General features: G+C 46.8%; 1 protein-coding gene across 2 annotated transcripts in view; it reads right to left on the bottom strand.

The window, feature by feature from the left end:
- The window catches only part of GTF2I (general transcription factor IIi), a 1,115,084-nt gene that overhangs the window by 925,960 nt on the left and 165,227 nt on the right, over positions 1-23,897 (bottom strand). For both annotated transcript variants that reach the window (XM_069226909.1, XM_069226910.1), the window contains exon 8: positions 20,516-20,559. In XM_069226909.1, coding sequence (XP_069083010.1) covers positions 20,516-20,559 — 44 coding nt within the window. The remainder of the gene's footprint in view (positions 1-20,515; positions 20,560-23,897) is intronic.

The following is a 23,897-nucleotide window of genomic DNA, read 5'->3' as shown; positions in this document are numbered from 1 at the left end:
GTAGACGGACCTGAATCTCTGAAGTGTCTAAATATAAAGAACTGCCTATTCTTGGTTTCATATCTTTGGGCTGATCTTTGAAATCAGGAATATTTTCCTGTGTAAACCTGGGGGGTGTAGTAGGAACTACTATCCTGTGGGTTTAGTATCTTTCTGTTGTGAATTTATCATTTTTAAATTCATATAATCCAATATGGCCACCACAGAAATTATATTAGATCTAGTTCCTTGCAGTCCTTCTTTTATGTTTACTCCGAGAACACAAAGGTGAATTAACACCGGGATAGTATAAAGTGAAGAGTTTGAGAGACGAGGGATTGGCGACATTGGAAGCCACGGCTATGATTTGCTAGTGGGAATGATCAAACAGCGCTCATGAAGAGAAAGAGGTAAGCTCAGAGATTAAAGTTTGAGACATACGGAACCCTTATCACCAGGTGTAGGGGTGGGTGTGGGTGTGGGTGTGGGTGTGTGTGTGTGTGTGTGTGTGTGTGTATATATATCCAGTGTACATCTGTTCGTGGCATGAGACGCTGCAGATTAACATGCTGTGCACATCCCACCATCTAGTGTTGGGCTCGGAGTGTTACTCTAGTGTTGTTTTTCTTCGAAGAAGTCTTCTCGGGTCACGAGATCGAGGGACTCCTCCCCTTTCGGCTCCATTGCGCATGGGCGTCGACTCCATCTTAGATTGTTTTCCCCGCAGAGGGTGAGGTAGGAGTTGTGTATATAGCAATAGTGCCCATGCAATGGAATAAGTATGTATGTACATAATGTGACTAAAAGTGATATATTTACAAATGTACAAGTTTAATTTTTTGTCAACTTAAAACGGCTACAGGCTCCCGGGGAGGTCGGAGGGCGCATGTGAATCTGCAGCGTCTCATGCCACGAACAGATGTACACTGGGTAATTGACATTTTCCGTTCGATGGCATGTGTAGCTGCAGATACACATGCTGTGCATAGACTAGTAAGCAGTTATCTCCCCAAAAGCGCTGGTTTAGCCTGTAGGAGTTGAAGTTGTTTGAAATAATGTCCTTAATACTGCTTGTCCTACTGTGGCTTGTTGTGTTGTTAACACATCCACGCAGTAATGCTTGGTAAATGTATGAGGCGTAGACCATGTGGCTGCCTTACAGATTTCAGTCATTGGTATGTTTCCTAGAAAGGCCATGGTGGCACCCTTCTTTCTAGTGGAGTGTGCCTTTGGTGTAATAGGCAGTTCTCTTTTTGCTTTTATATAACAGGTTTGAATACATTTAACTATCCATCTGGCAATGCCTTGTTTGGATATTGGATTCCCTGTATGAGGTTTTTGGAAAGCAACAAACAATTGTTTTGTTTTGCGAATTTTTTTGGTTCTATCAATGTAGTACATTAGTGCCCTTTTGATGTCTAATGTATGTAATGCTCTCTCAGCTACAGAATCTGGTTCTGGGAAGAACACTGGGAGTTCCACTGTTTGATTTAAGTGGAACGGTGATATGACTTTAGGTAAGAATTTAGGATTTGTGCGTAGAACTATTTTATGTTTGTGTATCTGTATAAAGGGTTCTTGTATAGTAAATGCTTGTATCTCACTTACTCTTCTGAGAGATGTGATAGCTATTAGAAAGGCTACTTTCCATGTTAAGTACTGTATCTCACAAGAGGGCATGGGTTCAAATGGTGGACCCATGAGTCGTGTTAATACAATGTTGAGGTTCCACGAAGGAACTGGTGGTGTTCTTGGTGGGCTAATCCTTTTCAGACCCTCCATAAATGCTTTTATGACTGGGATTCTGAATAATGAAGTTGAATGCGTAATTTGCAGATAAGCCGAAATTGCTGTCAGATGTATTTTAATGGATGAAAAAGCTAACTTGGACTTTTGTAAGTGTAGTAGGTAGCTTACGATGTTTTTTGCAGATGGGTGTAATGGTTGGATTTGATTATTATGGCAGTAATAAACAAATCTTTTCCACTTATTTGCGTAGCAATGTCTTGTGGTTGGTTTCCTAGCCTGTTTTATGACCTCCGTGCATTCTTGTGTTAGGTCTAGATGCCTGAATTCTAAGATTTCAGGAGCCAAATTGCTAGATTGAGCGATGCTGGATTCGGGTGTCTGATCTGTTGTTTGTGTTGAGTTAACAGATCTGGTCTGTTTGGCAGTTTGATATGAGGCACTACTGACAGGTCTAGTAGTGTTGTGTACCAAGGTTGTCGTGCCCAAGTTGGTGCTATCAGTATTAGTTTGAGTTTGTTTTGACTCAATTTGTTTACCAGATACGGAAGGAGTGGGAGAGGGGAAAAAGCGTATGCAAATATCCCTGACCAACTCATCCATAATGCATTGCCTTGAGAGTGAGGCTGTGGGTACCTGGATGCGAAGTTTTGGCATTTTACGTTTTCTTTTGTTGCGAATAGGTCTATTTGCGGTGTTCCCCATCTTTGGAAGTAAGTTTGTAGTACCTGGGGATGAATTTCCCATTCTTGGATTTGTTGGTGATCTAGAGAGAGATTGTTGGCTAACTGGTTTTGAATTCCTGGTATGAATTGCGATATTAGGCGAATGTGGTTGTGAATCGCCCAATGCCATATCTTTTGAGCTAAGAGACACAATTGTGTCGAATGTGTCCCTCCCTGTTTGTTCAGATAATACATTGTTGTCATGTTGTCTGTTTTGACAAGAATGTGTTTGTGGGTTATTAGTGGTTGAAATGCTTTCAACGCTAGAAATACTGCTAGTAGTTCTAAGTGATTTATATGAAGTTGTTTCTGTTGAGTGTCCCATTGTCCCTGGATGCTGTGTTGGTTGAGGTGTGCTCCCCACCCTACCATGGAAGCATCTGTTGTGACCACGTATTGGGGCACTGGGTCTTGGAAAGGCCGCCCTTGGTTTAAATTTATAGTATTCCACCATTGAAGCGAGGTGTATGTTTGGCGGTCTATCAACACTAGATCTTGAAGTTGACCCTGTGCTTGTGACCATTGTGATGCTAGGCACTGTTGTAAGGGCCGCATGTGTAATCTTGCATTTGGGACAATGGCTATGCATGAGGACATCATGCCTAGTAGTTTCATCACTAATTTTACCTGGAAACTTTGGTTTGGGTGCATGGCCTGTATTACGTTTTGGAATGCCTGTACCCTTTGTGGACTTGGAGTGTCAATCCCTTCTTTTGTGTTGATTGTTACTCCTAAGTACTGTTGTATTTGACACGGCTGTAGGTGTGATTTTTGGTAGTTGAGTGAGAACCCTAGCTTGTGAAGGGTTTCTATAACATATTTTGTGTGTTGAGAACACGTTCTTGCGTATTGGTTTTGATTAACCAATCGTCCAGATACGGGAACACGTGTATTTGCTGTCTTCTGATATGGGCTGCCACTACGGCAAGGCATTTTGTAAAGACTCTTGGCGCTGTTGTTATCCCGAATGGCAACACTTTGAATTGGTAATGTACCCCTTGGATTACAAATCTTAAGTATTTTCTGTAGGAAGGATGGGTGGGTTAATGGAAATACGCATCCTTGAGGTCTAATGTCGTCATGTAGTCTTGTTGTTTGATCAAGGGGATTACGTCTTGAAGTGTCACCATGTGAAAGTGATCTGATTTGATTTAAAGATTTAGGGGGTCATTACGACATTGCGGCCGCACTCCCGCGGCCCCCATTACGACATTCCCGCTGGGCCGGCGGGGATGAGGCCGCAACATAGGAGCCGGCTCCTAATGGAGCCGGCGGTGTTGCGGCCGTGCGACGGGTGCAGTTGCATCCGTTGCGCTTTTCAATGTCTGCTATGCAGACAGTGAAAAGCTGGCAGGGTCCCTGTTAGGGGGCCCCTGCACTGCCCATGCCAGTGGCATGGGCAGTGCAGGGGCCCCCAGGACACCCCTTACCGCCAGCCTCTTCCTGGCAGTGAAAACTGCCAGAAACAGGCTGGCGTAGGGGTGTCATAATCCCCAGGGCAGCGCTGCTTGCAGCGCTGCCCTGGCGGATTATCACCGCCAGGGCTAAAACGTTGGGAAACCGCCGGCCCCGGCGGTGCCACCGCGGCGCTACCGCTGCGGTCGTAATAAGGGCCTCCGTACCGCCAGCCTTTTGGCGGTACGGACGCTACATTACCCTAATGACCCCCTTAGTGTTCTGAGATCTAAGATGGGTCTTGGAGTTTTGTCCTTTTTGGGTATGAGAAAGTACAGGGAGTAAACACCCGTTCCTTTCTGATGATTGGGTACTAGTTCTATTGCATCTTTTTGCAACAACGCTTGGACCTCCAGCTGTAATAGATCCATGTGTTGTTTGGACATGTGTGTTCTCGGTGGCACATTTGGTGGAAATTGTAGGAATTCTATGCAATAACCATGTTGGATAATGGCTAGGACCCACGCGTCTGTTATTTCCTCCCAGTTTTGGTGTTATGTGTTGGGGATTTATGACACTGAAGTCACTGTTTATTTTGAGGGGTCTTGGGACTTTGGAACTTTCCTCTAGTTTTAGGGAACTGTCCACCTCTGTATTGTACCCGAAAACTTCCTCTCTGATACTTGCTCTGGTATGTGGGTCTGGTTTGTGAGGTTGAGGGTTCTGTGCTTTGTCCCCGAAACCCCCCTCTAAATTGTGTTTTCCTAAATGTGCCTCTGCCCTGTGGGGAGTAGAGTGCGCCCATGGCCTTGGCCGTATCTGTGTCCTTTTTAAGTTTCTCGATAGCAGTGTCCACCTCAGGCCTAAACAACTGCTGTCCGTTAAAAGGCATATTAAGCACCGCCTGTTGAATTTCAGGCTTGAATCCTGAGGTGCGTAGCCATGCATGTCTCTGTATGGTGACCGCTGTATTTACAGTTCTTGCAGCTGTGTCTGCTGCATCCATTGCCGACCGTATCTGGTTATTAGAGATACTTTGGCCCTCTTCCACCACTTGTTGTGCACGCTTTTGGAACTCTTTGGGTAGATGTTCTATGAAGTGTTGCATTTCATCCCAATGAGCTCTATCATATCTCGATAGCAAGGCCTGTGAATTGGCAATGCGCCATTGGTTGGCTGCTTGTGCCGCAACTCTTTTCCCTGCTGTGTCGAACTTGCGACTTTCCTTGTCGGGTGGTGGTGCATCTCCCGAGGTGTGTGAGTTCGCCCTTTTGCGAGCTGCACCCACTACCCCTGAGTCCGGTGTCAATTGCTGCGTGATGTACACAGGGTCTGTTGGTGGAGGTTTGTACTTTTTCTCCACCCTAGGAGTGATGGCCCTGCCTTTCACAGGCTCTTGAAATACTTGCTTTGCATGTTTCAACATTCCTGGAAACATAGGAAGACTCTGGTACTGACTATGTGTGGACGACAGAGTATTAAACAAAAAGTCATCTTCAATTGGTTCTGCGTGCAGGGTGACATTGTGAAATGCGGCTGCTCTGAACACCACCTGTGTGTAAGCAGTACTGTCTTCAGGTGGTGATGGTCTTGCTGGATAACAATCTGGACTGTTGTCTGATACAGGCGCATCATAAAGATCCCATGCATCAGGATCATCTTGGCTCATCCCTGTGTGCGTTGGAGACTGCATCATCGGTGGGGTAGCCATTGGTGATGGTTGTGGTGAGCGATGTGGTGATGGTGGTGGAGTTACTTGTTTTGCCACCTTTACCTGTGGTTGTTTGTCTTTATCTTGGAAAGCAAGTTTCCTTTTCATTCAGATTGGATGTGGAGCCTTCTCTGTGTGTAATCTGGCTCCCCTGCTTCTAGCTCTTGTCCGAATTTGTGTCCTTGCATTTGTGAGGACAGGCCTTGTTCCTCTGTGCATGAACTTGGTTTTGGCTCCGAAGCCGGATGTTTCGGTATCGAAACCTTTTCAACCGTCTTTTTCGGCTCCGAAGACACTTTTTTGGCTTTCGGTGTTCCGATATATCGGTGCCGACTCATTTCGGTGCCGGTATCTCGATGTCGAGATTGCTCTGCCCCGGTGTCGAGTCTGTTCTGTGCCGGTATCTCAACCGGAGTCGGATGACTTCGACACATGTGTGCCCTTTTTCAGTGCCGATGGACGGTCACCTAATTTTCAGGTTAAGCCATGGCCTGTCGGCGGTGGCGTCCCCTGGGCTTTAATGTATTTTCCGTGAGTTTTGGCCAGGGGTGTTTTACTCCCGGTTTTCGGCGTCTGTTCGGTTTCGGCCTCGTCCGAGTCAGAGTCAGCAATGGAGAAGGTTTCTTCTTCCTCCAAATCTTGGTGTCCTGACGGCGCCGACGCCATTTGAAGTCTTCTTGCTCTCCGGTCCCTTAGCGTTTTCCTCGACCGAAACGCTCAACAGGCCTCGCAGGTATCCTCTTTGTGTTCGGGAGACAAACACAAATTACAGACCAAATGCTGATCTGTGTAAGGATACTTGTTGTGGCATTCGGGGCAGAAGCGGAATGGGGTCCGTTCCATTAGCCTTGAAGACGCACGTGGTCGGGCCAACCAGGCCCCGCCGGGGAATCGAAACCCCGAAGGGCCACCGGAGCTGTTCAAAATTCGGTGTCGATCTGCGTTAACTAACCCGATACCGAACGCAAACAATACCGTTGAATTTTCCGAGATTTAACTAACTTTCCGAACCAAAACACGGAGCGAAGAGGAAGACGTCGGAACCCGATGACGGAAAGAAAACAATCTAAGATGGAGTCGACGCCCATGCGCAATGGAGCCGAAAGGGGAGGAGTCCCTCGATCTCGTGACTCGAAAAGACTTCTTCGAAGAACAACAACTTGTAACACTCCGAGCCCAACACTAGATGGCGGGATGTGCACAGCATGTGTATCTGCAGCTACACATGCCATCGAACATATATATATATATATATATATATATATATATATATATATATATATATAATAAAAACGATAGGACTGGGCTTTGGTAGTTTCAGAGCGTTAACAGCGCTCGATAGATGTAAACTTTAAATAACCGTGGATGAGTTGATAGCGGTCTTTTTTGGAGCAAAGCGTCCTTTTGTCCTCTTGGTTGATTTCAATCTAACAAATGAAAGTTTGTATTTGCTCGGTTATGGGGAATTTTCCCACTTTATATATTTTCCTTTGTACCTTTTAGTTACATTGGAGATATTATACAAGTCTTGGAGTGTGGTTCTAAGCTATGCGGGAAAACACGGCGCGCATTTAAATGAAATGGTAATGATCTGACGTGTGTATTGCACTTTTGGTTGTTTCAGGTGTTTTATCACATTCTAATTCTATTTTTTTTTTTAACATCTTGCACATTTTCGGTGTATTTAGTTATTCCTTTACCTATGATGTGGACTGTGGTTCTAACATTCTGTTGGGCTTTCTTTGGCAAGTGGGGGATTTTTATATGCATTTTTGCACTTTTAGTGTACACTCACTACATCACAGTGGTGACCAATCTTATGGTGCCTATTATATTGAAACATTGTAAGGACACGAATGACAAGCTAACAGAGATAAATATAAATGTGTCTTAACTTCTATGCAGAGTAACTTCCAGCTTGTTGCTATATTTGCATTTGTGGCCCTGAGGAAGGTGGCATAAAGGATCTATTTCGGAATCCACTGAAACGCGCCTTGGCAATTAACTCTACTGCTGGCCTAAGGACTTTGTGAATTAATATCAAGGCGGGCTGAGTGAATTTTCACCACAGTTGTATTGACATCTGGGAGGTGATGTTTGGAATACCTACAAGAGTATGGAATACCAATGACAGTTGATTAATATGTATGTAAAGAATGCTGGAATATAAAAACTGCTATTAGTAGGGTGAGGATATATGCCCCATGAATTGTGAAAAGACTATTTGCAATTAGTTTGGACAAAAGAAAGTAGAGAAATATATAAAATAGTGAAATGTATTTGTTATATTGATGTATATAATTGTTTGTGGAAATTAGATTTGTCTTATTTGTTGTTTTATTGTGAGTGAGTCGGGAGTCAGTCGTTGTGATGGTTATCAGTTGTTTTTTGTCTGTGGCTTTATGTTAGTAGTAATTTTGCTATGGATTCTTTTGTTATATTTTATGTATTTTTTGACTAGGAACAAAATGTATATAGTTTCATAATTTGTTTTTATTTGTTATTGATGGTTGTAAGTAGAAATCTATAGGAGAGGGGCATTTTTTTTTTATAAAGATAGATTTGATTCCCTAGTTTTCTCTCCTTTTCAAGATAGGGCCCCCTTTTTTTTTTTTTTTACCTTTCCAGCTGGCAGAGAGGACCAAGGGGACCACTCCAGACCACCACCTGTGATTCAGGATCTACACAGTTCCAGAGGAGAGATCTCCAAGCAGCCAGACATTGTTGCTGTAGGTGCCTGCTGATGAAGGGGAGTGACTCCTTTACTCAAAAGGAGATTCTTTCTTGCTTCTTGGTGCAGGCTGATGTCTCGCCGACTCCAGAGGTTGCACAGTCGGGGAAATGCTGCAGTTGCAGTATGAGCCAGAGAAACATTGTTGCAAAAGCGAAGTCGTCGGAGTTGCAGCCATGTCGGTTCCTGAAGAGTCCAGCTGTGGTTCCAGTGGCCAGAAGTGGAAGTAAACAATGCAGAGGAGACCTGCAGGTCGAGTCTGGCGACCCGCCCTCAAGGGAGTCCCTAAATAGCCCTAAAAAGGGGGTTTGCTCACCTAACACGGTGACCACCTATCAGGAGGGGTCTGTGACGTCACCTGCCTGACCTGGTCACTCAGATGCTCCCAAGGGCCTCATCTTGGTTTCAAGATGGCAGAATCAAGTGGCCACCTAGAGGAGCTCTGGGTACCACACCATGGGTGGTGATGGACAGGGGAGTGGTCACTCCCCTTTCTTTGTCCAGTTTTGTGCCATAGCAGGGACCGGGGTTCCTGGACTGCTGCAAGCTGGTTTATTCAAGGAGGGCACCAAATGTGCCCTGCAAAGCAACCAGGTCGCTTGGGGAGGCTACTCCTCCTAAGCTTTGTAACACCTATTTCCAAGGGAGTGAGTGTTGCCTCCCTCTCCCACAGGAAATCCTTTGCTTTGACTTCCTCTACCTGCGCTGGTCAAGCAGCAGGAGGGCAGAAACCTTTCTCAGGGGTGAAAGCAGTGCGAGCTGTCCGGAAAACCCCAGAAGACTGGTAGGAGCAATGCTGGGCGTCCTCTAAGGAGCCCCCAGAGTGCATGAAATCATACAACTAATACTGGCAACAGTATTGGGGTATGATTCCGACATCTTTGATACCAAACATGCCCAGGTTTGGAGTTACTATTAAGTAATTGGACACAGATAAGTGACCTGTGTCCAATACACAGGTAAAAGGTGTACGAAGCTGTTCTGGTGTGTGGTGGGCACCTAAGGTATTTACACCTTATACCAGGTCCAGGTATCCCATATTAGTGTACTGTATGCAGTGTCTAGAAGCCAGGCTCTCTAGGGGTAGCTGTGGATAAGCAGCCAAGGTATATCTAGGAGACAAGCAAGTGCAATACCACTGTAGTCACACAGCACTTACACACATGAAAGAAAACTCAGTGTTACAAAAATAAAGGTACTTTATTTAAGTGACACAATTACCAAAAGTACTAGAGAGGCAACCCTCCAATAGGAAGTAAGTAACGCACTTAGATATGTACACTAGTAAGCAGAAATAGGCAGAGAAAGCAGTAGAAAACAGTGCAAATAACAATAGACAATAGTGACGCTAGAGGGAGCCCAAACCATATACTAAAAAAATTGAATGCCAATGCAGGACTCCCATCCAGGTAAGTGGAATCTGTAGGGAGCACTGGGGGAACTAGGAAGCCCCAGAGGTAAGTACCACAGGTCCCCCCTAGAAACCAGTAAGAAAGGAGAAAGTTACAGGATTCCCCCCAAACCACCAGAAAGGACTTAAAAGATGATAATGCAACATCCAGACAAGACTGGAAGAAATCAGCAGTGGATTCCTGAAAAGGAGTAACTGAAGAAGAAGGGGACCAAGTCCAGAAGAATGAGTTACTTACCTTCGGTAACGACTTTTCTGGTGGATACATTAGCTACCTGTGGATTCCTCACCTAATGAATACTCCCATGGCGCCAGCATTCGACGGAAATCTTCTTACTAGTCTCTGCACGTCGACGAGGACGTCACTCTAGCCCACGCGACGCCGTCTGACGTCATACAGGCAATAAGAGGTCCTCGACGACGTGCGGACGTCAGTACCAATCATTTTTTACGTGCATGAGAACAACCAGGCAATGCAATGAAAGAGCAAGGCAACATCCCATTATATTGTAAAAATACACAACATTGCCTGAATAACTGTAAATCTTTTATATATATATATATATATATATATATATATATATAACTTTTTTTTTTTTTTTTTTTAAATATATATACACATCAAGTATATACACAAAGATATATACATATATAAATATAATATATATACAACATCTATTGCACCCTCAAAGACCAAGAGGAGCGTACTCAAGGATTACTTGGTAAGACCAGAAAGGCAACGGGGAGGCGGGTGGGACCGTGAGGAATCCACAGGTAGCTAATGTATCCACCAGAAAAGTCGTTACCGAAGGTAAGTAACTCGTTCTTCTGATGGATACAACTACCTGTGGATTCCTCACCTAATGATTAGAGTCCCAAAGCAGTACCACGCCTGGCGGTGGGTGCCTAAATGGTCAAACCAAGAAATCCTGCAGCACTGACCGTGCAAAATGGCCGTCCCTTCTAACCTCAGAATCCAAACAGTAATGTTTTGCAAAGTGTGAAGGGACGACCAAGTTGCGGCCTTGCAGATGTCGACCACAGGAACACCTCTGGCCAAGGCCTGGTGGAATGAGCTCTAATGCCCTCAGGAGGATCCTTCTTTGCCAAAGAGTAACAGATTTTAATGCAAAGAACAACCCACCTGGATAGTGTTCTCTTGTGGACTGCCTTTCCTCTCCTCTTGCCCACGTATCCAATAAACAGCTGATCCTCCAGCCTAAAATCCTTTGTTCTATCCATAAAGAAGCTCAACGCTCTCTTTGGGTCCAGACGGTGCAGTCTTTCTTCCTCTTTGGAAGGATGAGGCGGAGGATAGAACGTGGACAAAGTAATTGCCTGAGCCAAATGGAAGGGTGAAACAACCTTCGGGAGGAAAGCAGCCTTGGTCCTCAACACCACCTTATCCCCATAAAAAGTTGTATAAGGGGGCTTTACTGATAAGGCCTGCAACTCACTCACTCTCCTTGCTGATGTTATAGCTATCAAGAAGACTGTTTTTAAAACCAAATACATCAAGGGGCAAGAATGCATAGGTTCAAAAGGGGACCCCATAAGGAAAGTCAGGACCAAGGACAAATCCCATTGCGGCATAACGAATGGCTTTGGAGGATATTTATTTAGAAGACCTTTCAGGAATCTGATAACAATAGAGGATTTAAATAAAGATGGTTGGTCTGGAAGACATATGAAGGCTGACAAGGCCGATAAATAACCCTTAATGGTAGCCACTGCACAACCTTTCTGCGCTAGAGACAGAGCAAAAGACAAAACGTCCGATAGATGAGAATGCAAAGGATCAATCTGCCTCTCTCCACACCACGCAACAAATTTAGACCATCTATTAGCGTAGATAGATTTAGTGGAGTGTCGCATGGCCGCTAATATAACATCCACTACCTCAGGCGGGAGAGAGAAGGAACTCAGGTTGCCCCGTTCAATCTCCAGGCATGTAGGTGCAGACTCTGGAGGTTGGGGTGTAGAACCTGCCCCTGCGGCTGCGAGAGGAGGTCTGCCCTGAAAGGGAGACGGAGCGGAGGGCACATTGAGAGTTGGAGAAGGTCGGAGTACCATACCCTCCTTGGCCAATCCGGAGCTATTAGGATGACTAGAGCCCGGTCCTGGCGAATCTTCCTCAATACTCGAGGAATCAAGGGTATGGGAGGAAACGCGTAAAGCAACTGGCCGCACCAGGTTATTTGAAACGCGTCCCCCAACGCTCCCTGCATCGGATACTGGAGGCTGCAGAACAACGGACAATGCGCGTTCTCTCGAGTGGCAAACAGATCTACCCGAGGAAACCCCCACCTCTGGAAGATTAAACGGACTTGATCTGGATGGAGACGCCACTCGTGGTCTGCCGAGAAATGGCGACTGAGACTGTCCGCACGCACGTTCAAGACTCCGGCCAGATGGTTTGCTATCAAGCAAATCTGATGGTCCTTTGCCCAGGACCATAGTCGAAGAGCTTCTCTGCAGAGAAGGTACGACCCCACTCCTCCCTGCTTGTTTATGTACCACATCGTGGTAGTATTGTCAGTTAGGACCTGTACCGACTGACCACGAAGGGAAGGGAGGAAGGCCTTGAGAGCCAGACGTACAGCCCGTAACTCTAACAGATTGATGTGAAACATCTGTTCCTCTGGAGACCAAAGACCTTTGATCTCCAGATCCCCCAGATGAGCTCCCCACCCTAGAGTGGAAGCATCCGTTATGACTGTGGCCACTGGTGGCGACTGCTGGAACGGCTTTCCTTGTGAAAGATTGTTGCTTGCAATCCACCACTTCAAATCCACAGCAGCATCTCTGGAGATCTTGACAGTACCCTCTAGATCCCCTTTGTGTTGAGACCACTGCCTTCGGAGGCACCACTGAAGAGCCCTCATGTGCCAGCGAGCATGCGTGACCAACAGAATGCAGGAGGCAAAAAGACCGAGCAGACGAAGGACCTTGAGAACTGGAACTACCGCTCCATTTTGAAACATTGGAACCAAATCCTGAATATCTTGAATCCGCTGAGGCGGAGGAAAGGCCCGACCCAATGTTGTATCCAGTACTGCCCCTATGAACAGGAGGCGCTGAGAGGGCTCTAGGTGAGATTTGGGCTCGTTCACCGAAAAACCCAGGTCGAACAACAACTGGGTTGTTGACTGCAGATGATGCGACACAAGCTCCGGGGACTTGGCTTTGATCAACCAGTCGTCCAAGTAAGGGAATACCGCTATCCCCTTCCTTCTGAGTTCTGCCGCAACCACCGACATCACCTTCGTGAAGACTCGAGGTGCTGAAGTAAGACCAAACGGAAGGACCGCAAACTGATAGTGTTGCGATCCCACCACAAACCGGAGATACTTCCTGTGTGACTTGAGTATCGGGATATGAAAGTAAGCATCCTGCAAGTCGACAGACACCATCCAGTCTTCCTTGTTCAACGCCAAAAGCACCTGTGCTAGGGTCAGCATCTTGAATTTTTCCTGCTTGAGGAACCAATTCAAGATCCTCAGGTCCAGAATTGGTCTCAAACGACCATCCTTCTTGGGAATCAGGAAATACCTTGAGTAACATCCTCGACCCCTTTCCTGCTCTGGGACCAACTCCACCGCGCCCTTGGAAAGGAGGGCTTGTACCTCCTGTTCTAGCAACAGGAGGTGTTCTTCTGAACAATAAGAAGGGCGGGGCGGGATGAGGGGCGGGAACTCCCGAAAGGGAAGGGTGTAGCCTTTTCCCACAATACTGAGAACCCAAGTGTCCGTTGTAACAGTCTTCCATTTGGTGAGAAAATGCTGTAATCTTCCCCCTACAGGAGAGGAGTGAGTGGGAAATGGTGGAAGCCTAAGGCTGCTTCCCCTGCTGCACCCCGCCAGAGGATGAGGAAGAGGCAGAGTGCTGCTGAGAGGCTCCTCTGGTGCGGACCCTACCTCTCCCCCTGAAAGATCTATAGGGATGGGAAGAGGCAGGTTGCTGATATCTTCCCCGAAAGGAAGAGGAGGGAGAGCCACGCCCAAATCCACGAAACCTCCTGAAAAATCTGGAAGAGGCCGTGGAAGAAGGAGCTTCGAGCCCTAACGACTTAGCCGTGGCCCTGCTTTCCTTAAAACGTTCCAAGGCCGAATCAGCCTTGGCTCCAAACAGTTTGTCCCCATCAAACGGGAGATCCAACAATGTGGACTGTACATCTGCAGAAAAGCCCGAGTTACGGAGCCAGGCCTGTCTCCTTGCCACCACAGTTGTGCCCATTGCTCTGGCTACCGAGTCAGTGGTATCCAGTCCCGTCTGGATAATCTGGGTCGCAGCAGCCTGGGCATTTGAGACAAGATCCAAAAGACCCTGGGGAAGCTCTGTAAACGATGAGGAAATGTCATCCATCAGAGCATGAATATACCTCCCCAGGATACAGGTTGCATTGGTGGCTTTTAATGCCAGACTGCAGGACGAAAAAATATTCTTCGACTGCGCCTCTAGCTTCTTTGAATCTCTGTCCCCAGGCACCGTCGGGAAAGAACCAGGCGCTGACTTGGATGAACAGGAGGCCTGCACCACCAAGCTCTCCGGCGTAGGGTGCCTAGATAGAAACCCAGGGTCAGTCGGAACCGCCCGATACCTCCTGGCCATGGCTCTGTGAACAGCTGGGGAAGATACCGGCCTCTTCCACACCTCTAACACCGGATCCAGCAGAGCGTCATTAAATGGCAACAGAGGCTCCGCCGCAGCTGAGGCTGGATGTAGCACCTCTGTTAAAAGGTTTTGTTTAGCCTCCACCACCGGCAAAGGCAGGTCCAAAAAACTAGCTGCCTTCCGTACCACTGCATGAAAGGAAGCAGCCTCCTCAGTATATTCCCCCGGGGACGAAAGATCCCACTCAGGGGAAGTGTCCAGCCCACTGGCCGACTCCAGTCCACGCAGCCCATCACCTGAGTCCTCTAGCTCTCCTTCCTCCAGGGCTCGTTGGTACTCCTGCTCTTCTAATACACGGAGAGCACGTCTCCTGGAATGAAGTCGTTGTTCAATACGCGGAGTCGACAATGCCTCCGCCGAAGTCGAAGATCGGCGCCGATCTTCAGAAGCCACCGACGCCGCGTCCGGCGCCACAGGTAACTTCGGCGCCGACAAAAGAGCAGCTGAAGCAGATGGACCCACCGGAGTCACAGGCCGAAATCCCGACTTCGACGGGATGGAAATCCCCGGGGCCAATCCTTCTGAAGCCACCGGAGCGGCCACCGGCGCCGACACTGGCGCCGAGCCCACGTTCCCAAAAGGGAGAAAGGGCATAAAGGGTGCCGGCCGAAGAGGCGCAGGATCACCCAAAGAAAAGGCCAAAGGCCCAGCCGGAGCACCCCCTGGAGCCATCTGTTGGAAGATGGCATACATCGCATTCAAGAATGCAGAACTATCGGCTCCAGGGGTGGGAAAAACCGGATACTGAGGTGCCTGTCTCGGAGGCGACCCCGACGCCGGCCTCGGCGTCTGCGCCAGAGAAAACACCTGAGGCTCCAATACCTCAATCACCGACGCCTGTCCAGGTGAAGTCTGAGACGCCGGAGAGGGCAACGGCGTCGAAGGATGCGGCGTAACCGTGGGACTGATCTCCCATGTCCTTCGGCGCCGATCCGAAGACCTGGAACGAGTCTCCTTCGAATGACGCCGAGATTCTCTACGGCGCCGGGAGTCTCGATGACGCTGATGTCTTGGAGAAGAAGACTTCTTGTGATGCTTCTCCTTCGATTTAGCCATAAACAGCTTCGCCTCACGTTCCTTGAGGGCCTTTGGATTCATGTGCTGGCATGAATCACAAGTCGAGACGTCGTGGTCGGAGCTCAAACACCAAAGGCAATCGGAATGAGGATCCGTCACCGACATCTTGCCTCCACACTCACGACAAGGCTTAAATCCAGACTTTCTCTGTGACATTATTACCACAGCGAAAGACTACGCAGCAAAAATACACTGTAACCAAAAAAGTAACAGTTGCTCCCTCGAAGATAACCGTTTCGAATGCACGGAAAAAAGGGAACTGACGTCCGCACGTCGTCGAGGACCTCTTATTGCCTGTATGACGTCAGACGGCGTCGCGTGGGCTAGAGTGACGTCCTCGTCGACGTGCAGAGACTAGTAAGAAGATTTCCGTCGAATGCTGGCGCCATGGGAGTATTCATTAGGTGAGGAATCCACAGGTAGTTGTATCCATCAGAAGTCACAGAAGTGTCTGGTGGTGGGAGGAACCACTACCCACCTGGCTGTGGTTGCAGGAGTTGGTTGACGGTACGACGAAGACTGTCAGCAATGCAGCCCTGGAGTTGGTGAAGAGTTCCTCGAGGATGCAGTCGATGTCTCACCCCGGATGGAAGATTGCAGTCTGTCTGTGGCGTGGAAAAGGCACCAACAAGCCTCTGCAAAGGCAAGAGTCGTGGTAGAAGAAAAGTGGTGGTGTCAGGGACCATCAAGGTCCAGGAGGACTGAACCCAAGGGTGGGGCGTCTCAGGGGACCCTCAGCAATGCACAGAGTATGCAGAAGAAAAGGCAATTCCCACAAGGGACCCACTGGAAGAGGACCCAGGAGTCGCAGAGGAGCCCATGCAGCACAACTGGAGAAGGTTCCCACGCCGCAGGAGAACCAAGCAGAGGGCTGTGCGTCGCAGGGAATAGGGCTGGGGCTACACAGAGCCTGAAGATCCCTTGAAGGAGATGCCAATAAGCCTTGGCAGCTGCAAGAGATGCGGTGCATGGGGTTACTGCCTTTCATGGGAAGGCAAGGGTTTACCTTTACCAAAGGTAGACAGCTGGTGGAGAAAAGCGAGGGGACCACTCCAGACCACCACCCATGATGCAGGATCCATGTAACTCAGGATGAGAGGAGATCCACGCAGCCAGTCATCATTGTAGTTGGTGCCTGCAGTTGCAGGGGAGTGACTCCTTCACTCCAAGAGAGATGACTTATTCCTTCTCGTGCAGCCTGAAGACTTGCCGCCCTCGGAGGATGCACAGACGGGGAAATGATGCAGAAGCTGGAAGGAGCCGTGGAAACAATGTTGCAAGCAGAGTCTTCGTCATGGATGCAGATTGTCAGTTCCTGGAGGGTAAAGTCGCAGTTCCAGTGTCCAGAAGTCACAGAAGAGGTTGCAGAGGAGGAGTCCAGCTGGAATCTTGCAAACCAAATCTGAGGAACACCCAAGAGGAAGCCCCAAAATAGACCTGAGAGGGGGAGTGGTCACAAAGCCAGGTGACCATCCTATCAACAGGGGGCTCTGACTTCACCTGCCTGACCTGGCCACTGAGGTGCTCCCAGAGGCCTCTGCCCACCTTGGATTCAAGATGGAAGAATTAAGGGATCCGCTGGAGGAGCTCTGGGCACCAACCCTGGGGTGGTGATTGACAGAGGAGTGGTCAATCCCCTTTCCATTGTCCAGTTTCATGCCAGAGCAGTCTGGCTACCCTCACCAAACCATGTGACACCTATTTCCAAAGGGAGAGCGTGTTACCCCCTTCTACCAAAGGAAATCCTTTGTTCTGCCCTCCTGGGCTTGAGCTGTTCAAGCAGCAGGAGGGCAGAAACATGTCTGTGGGGTGGCAGCAGCTTGGGCTGCCGGGGAAACCCCAGAAAGCAGGTAGGAGCAATGCTGGGGTTCCTGTAAGGAGGCCCCAGAGTGCATGGAATCATACAATCAATACGAGCAACAGTATTGGGGTCTGATTCCGACATGTTTGACACCAAACATGCCCAGGTTCGGAGTTACCATTATGTAGCTGGACATAGGTAGTGACCTATGTCCAAGACACACTTAAAATGGCGTCCCGCACTCATGAAGTCCATGAAAATGGAGCTGGAGTTTGTGGGGGCACCTCTGCTCATGCAAGGGTGCCCAAACACACACAGGTACCTTCACCCTTTCTTCTTGGCTAGGACGGCCTACCATATGGGTGACTTACAGTGACCTGTTGCAATAACCTGTATTGAGAAGGGTGCATGCACCCTTTCAGCAAGGCTGCAATAGCAGGCCTGCAGATACACTTTGCATGGGCTCCCCATGGGTTGCATAGTACATGCTGCAGCCCATGGGGACATGCTGTACCATATACTAAGGATCTGTATGGGGGCACCAATATGCCAAATGTGGGAGGTATGTGTTCCAAGCAACCAAGTTTAAATAGAGACAGCACAGTCACTGGGGTCCTGTTTAGCAGGATCCCAGTGCACACAGTAAAAATGCACTGACAACAGGCAAAAAGTGGGGGTAACCACGCTAAAAAGGGGTTACTTTCCTACAAAATGGCTTCCCGCACCTAATAAGTCCAGTGCAATGGAGCTGGAGTTCGTAGGGGCACCTCAGCTCATGCAAGGGTGCCCATACACACAGGTACCTGCACCCTTCCTTCTGGGCTAGGAGGGCCTACCATAGATGTAACTTACCGTGACCTGGTGCAATAACTTGTATTGAGAAGGGTGCATGCATTCTTTCACACGGGATGCAATGGCAGGCCTGCAGACATTTTGTATCCGCTCCCATGGGTGGCATAATACATGCTGCAGCTCATGGGGATCCAATGGTACCCCAATGCCCTGGGCACTTAAGTACCATATACTAGAGCCGTATAAGGGAATACCAGTATGCCAACTGTGGAAGTCCTAGGCAACCAAATTTAGAGGGCGAGAGCACAATCACTGTGGTCCTGGTTAGCAGGATCCCAGCAAAAAGTGGGGGTAGCCATGCTAAAAAGAGTGACTTGCCTACAGTGGGTATAGATCTTTTTTTTACCTGTACCCCTGAGATGCCATTTGCCTAATAATTTCTCCTTAATAAAGGTCTGCTCATTCCCCTATATGTGGGGTCCCTGGCTTGCGTTTTCGTTAATGACAGAGTATTGTGTGTAACTGGAAGAGAAGATGGGTTTCCATTAAAGCCATCCAGTTGCATGATCCAGTTACTAAATCCTCACCTATTGTGTGGAGTGATGATTCCCCCATCTTTTATATTGATTACTGTCAGTACTGCCGTTCAGGGAAACTCCCACCAGCCCCCGTTACCTAGCAACTTTGGCTCAGTGGCTGTTCTTATGTCTACCTGCTTCCAGAGCACAGGAAAATGCGGGACTCCACAAAGAAACAGGCTGGACTTCTACTGATAAGAGAGAGATTCTGATATATGAATGAATGCAACACTTCAAGAAGCAGGCTTCCCATGAGGGGTTTCTACTTCATAAAACCTCCAGAGGACTATGCACGGGCTTTGAGAAGCCACACTGCCAGTGCTACCTAAAATGGCAGAAAACAGGACTCAAGGCCCAGCTGTTTGAAGAGTTTTGTAAAAAGATACTCAAAAATTCTGCTCCACAAGTTGTGCAGCTAGAAGTATTTCCCTCGCACCTCATGGTTATGGAGGAACATTTACGTATGCCCCTAAATTCTGCTTCCCTTGCAAGCATAGGTGCAGAGATATTTTTAGGGGCTTGGAGGGCATATACCTAGAAAACTCCTATCAGCAGAAGATGAACAACAGTCCCACTTATGACACCTTTTAGATGACGATGAGTGGTCTTAGTGACAACAAGCATGTATCGATTGTGCTTTTCTCCTATGAGACCTATCCATGATTTCTATATCACAAGTGCGTTTTCACAGTATTAGATTATTTGGACGACCCTTGAGGTAGCTGCTCCTTAACAATAATATACAGCCATAGGCAGCAACCTAGTACCCAATTTATGAATAAGGTGACAATTCTGGGAAACTGCTCTACTGGCTTGCCAATAGAGAAATTGACTTGAGGTGGGTGCCATGCATAAATGTTTCGGTGAGGCAAAGCGTAGCTGTCCCTCTTCAAATTATGGAGGAGTTTGCCTAATACTACCACTGGCTATATGTTGCCATGAACATCCCTTTGCAGACTGCAGTAACCCAGTTACTGAAGACTCAACGCCTAGGCTTTCAAACGATGACCAGCCTTGTGACAGAGGAAGACATTTTGGAGACCCTCAATACTACGTGTTTGCGTCAAAATTCCAGAAGCTAATGGATTATAGATTATTATTATTTTTTTATTTATTTTTTTAAACCAGATGCATCGCTATTGACCACATTCCTATTGGCGATGTATAAAAGATGCTTCAGATATAGGTTTAGTTCCATATGACCTGAGGGGCACAACAATGTCCATTTTTAAAGCCTAGGAAGTCTTAGGAAGACTGTCTCTTACTGGCATTTATCGGTAATTTATCTTGAAATAAAGGTGTTAGCCAAAAGTCTCATCAACAGAGTGGTTATGGCCATACATTGTCTTGTAGACCACCAAACGGTCAAGTACCGATTCCTTTGCATGCTAAAGAGGTAATGACCAGCAGTATGAACACCCAAACTATCATACGTATTATGGCCCATGTTATGAGGAAGACAAATACCAGAAGCCAGATCACTGGCTGGAATAAGGGTCGTTTACAATGAGGTGTGTGCTGCTAAATATGCACTGCTTCTTCAGGTTTTTTCTATGTCTAATTGCTGTTTAGCATTGCTATTCTATATTTATATTTTACAAAGTTACTTACCTGTAACTTCAGTACCCAGGTGAAGATACCTTTCATAGAGTCACATCTTTGAATCACTGTTGTCATTGGGATAGGAATGCCAACTCAATGACTAAGAATAATCCATGTATATTGATGCTTGCGAAAACATTTCAAACTACACAAAGGTGTAGTCAATGTTTTTTATGCATGTGTGACTACTCATGTAGAACTGTTGCACTATCTACCAGAAGCCACAATTTGTAATAGCTAAAGCCACATACTGTACTCAGTGTATTTCTAATTGATATATTTTTATTACATACCTATATCATCACCTGGTTCGGTTTTTATCTTCACTGGAGCCAATCTAATAAAATAGAAAAACAATTAAGAATAGGTCTGCTGAAACGTGCTGCTATAAAACATCATCTACTAAAACTGCATTAAAAAAATAAAACATTTAACATTCATTTCATATTATAGGCTTCCAGGCTTATTTTACAACCCATTTCTAAACAAATGTGTGCATTTTCAAAATTAGTAATAGTATAAAAACCTAGGAAACTATTTAAGCATTTCATTACTCAATCAATAGCATAAACACAGTACATTATCAGCAGATAGCTGCAGGGTACAGCTAGCCAAAGCTGTCAAGTTATTTTACTTCCTTCTTAATGGAATGAGAAATTGTGTTGGTAAACATCTGCTGCATTTCTTTCTAAAGACGGGGATCTGTATAGACATATTGAAAAATTACAAACTCCCGTACCATTTCACAATTCACAAGGATTCAGCTGATAACCAGAATTCTAGCTCTACAAAGTAAAGGGTTAGAGGGCAACCACATGTACCATGAAGGTAACTACTGCTGATACTATGAAGTATTTATCTAAATAGTATTTCTGTAGTGCAAACCTATCCAAAAGGAAGCAGTATGCTGAGCATGATGAAAGACTAGCCTAACGTCAACGAGTAAAAGGAGAGGAAGTTGGTTTGTGGACGGATAATGCACTGTGATGTTCTGAGAGGTGAGTCTTCAACTGTTTACTAAATTGGAGTAACGTTCAGGCAGTCCTGATGGATATGGTATGTTGTTCCAGATCCTGGGAGTATAGATGGAGAGGACAGCGGCTCTGGCGCAGTTTTTTTTTCTTTCTTTTTTACACTTCTTAGTGTGCATTCTATGGTATCCTGTTTGTGTGTGCTGAGAAGCACCAGAAATTATAAGTTTGTCAGCAAGATAACCTGGAGTTCTTCTTGTGATGCCTTTGTAATTAATGCTGCTGATTGTCAAGATGGTACGGGAGAGCAAAGAGAGCTAATGGAGTTCAATTAGGATGGGGGTGATATCATATTTCTTGCGGACATCCATGAGATGTGCTGTGGTGTGTAGGATGCGCCCTTTAGGGGTGCAAGCGTGGAGTCTGGAAGGACATGGAAACAGGACATTACCACCATTCGGCTGCAAAAATAGAAGATCTTGAAAAATGTTGACTTTCTGTAGGGGAGAGAGCTGGTAACAGGCCCCCTGTGCTTTTTGGCAATATGGTCCTTGAGGGTGAGGCTGGTGTCCAGGGTGAATCAAAGCAACTTGGCATTCAGTCAAGGTTTGGACATAGCCAAGGTGGCGGAGTAGGACATGCCTCCAACTCTCTGCACAGGCCTAGTTATTAGCTGCGTGAAGGGGGCTACAGTGAGCTGAATGACATCAGTGCTAAAACATAACTCAAAGCAGCTCCAGAGAAAGGGCGAGGTTAAAATTCACCTCGACTGGGCACTTCTAGGTCACGCATCACTGGCAGGATTAGAACAGAGTGTGCCCCAGTGACAGGGCAGCAACCCGAGTGAGTCAAAGGTAGGAGACTTTGCCGCCAAGCTCCGGTGATGAGATATGGCACCATACACTGCAGTGAGCAGTCTTATCCCCTAGAGAAGTGTTACCAGGTGAAACACTGCACAAGTGAGCTCCAGCAGGCAGTCAAGGCATTCTGAGATAGGACCTGCACCACAGGAGTGAAATAAATAAAGGCCTACACAGAGCCCCAGTTGCATATGCGCCTTAATGGAGAAAAAACTCTGTTTCACAAACGAAACCGCTCCCCAGTAGAGTAAACCACAGCAGTGTACGATTGAAGGGAATTTCACTTGATAACTTGCATGTGAGGAAATCAAGATAGGAGTGTGGGCCATCCCCAATACCTTGACCATCTTCACTTTAGCCAGCTTTGGAGGTGGGAGACCCTACTTTTGGATGACAACCTAGGCCATAACTGCCCCGAGACTAGATATTAAAGGAACGCTAGTGGGCCTAAAACAAACTGGTTGCTCAAAGCCTCTGAGGCTCAAGGACCTAGTTGGGCTTGGGAGAGTCCCCAACTCAACTGTACATGGCTGTCTACACTCCACACCCAATCAAAAAACAAAGTATTCTCATTACTCGCTGAAAAAACACAAACCAGAGCTGACATAGCCGCCCACATGCTGCAGAGAAATCAATTGCTCCTACATATACACGCATTTTAAAGCATGCTCGCCTTCCCAAAAGTCTAAAATCTGACAAGGGCGCTGGGAGATCTCAGGAGCAGAGACTCAATTTGTGTTTAAAACTACTTAAATTTAGCCCCAGAAGCCACGATCCAATTTAGTGTAATGACCTCTGCCAACAATGACTCTAGTATAAAAGATACGCTGAGCAGGGTAGGATCCCAGTAAACAGATAAGTAGCAGCAATAAAACCCTGTATCAACAGGAGATGATGATCCTAAAGACACTGGAGATTCAGATTTCCAGACACCAGATTGTTCATGCAGGAGCATTTGAGAAGATTTAGCCCCTCTTCGGAATGACGTCTCTAAAGATCTACATACTATCAGGCAAGATATTACAGCCTTGGGACACAAAGGGGAATCACTTGAATAACCTAAATACAATAGGTAACGACAACAGGTGACTAGTCAGCTAACAACTGCTTACACTACGCAATCAGAACCTTCAACAACAAGCGCACCTGGAAGACGTGGAAAATTGTTTGAGAAGGCAGAATATCCAGATCATGGGAGTGCCACAGCTGGCAGAAGTGGCCAACATTTAACTATAAGGCAAGAGACTTATGCCCATTTTACTGAATTTGTCAGATATCATCCTGGAGTGGACACACAGAAATGGCTTCTCAATACATAAAAGCAATACTCTCTCTGATATTCTCACTTGTATGCCCTACTACTGACACAAAAAGGCAATCATTTTAGCAGCACGAAAGAAAGACCCTGTCACCTTTAGAAGGAAAACACAATACACATTTATCACGATTTATATGCAATCACCATTAACAACAAACACTGGCAAAGCCAATATGTCTCACCTGTGCTAGAGCTATAGGCTTCGGCAATATGTTTTAGGCATGCTGTACACTAGTGTGGCTGCTGCTCAGCATGGCTAAACGCTAGTGGAGTGGGGTAGACTGGAGTAGTGTGGAGTGGGGTAGATTAGAGCAGAGTATAGTGTAGTGTAGTAGATAGACCTAGATTGGAGTAGGGTAGATTGGAGTGGAATGGTGTAGATTAGGGTAAATTGGAGTAGGGGAGACTGGAGTGACGCGGTCAATTGGAGTGATGTGTGGCAGATTGGACAAGGGTAGGTTGGGGTATTTTAGGGTGGGATAGAGTTGAGTGGCGTGGGCTGGGGTTAATTGGGATAGGTAGAGTG

The sequence above is a fragment of the Pleurodeles waltl genome, chromosome 3_2 (genome assembly GCF_031143425.1).
Source record: "Pleurodeles waltl isolate 20211129_DDA chromosome 3_2, aPleWal1.hap1.20221129, whole genome shotgun sequence".
NCBI lineage: Eukaryota > Metazoa > Chordata > Amphibia > Caudata > Salamandridae > Pleurodeles > Pleurodeles waltl.
The sequence above is the reverse complement of the archived record's forward strand: the minus strand, read 5'-3'. Positions and strand labels throughout refer to the sequence as shown.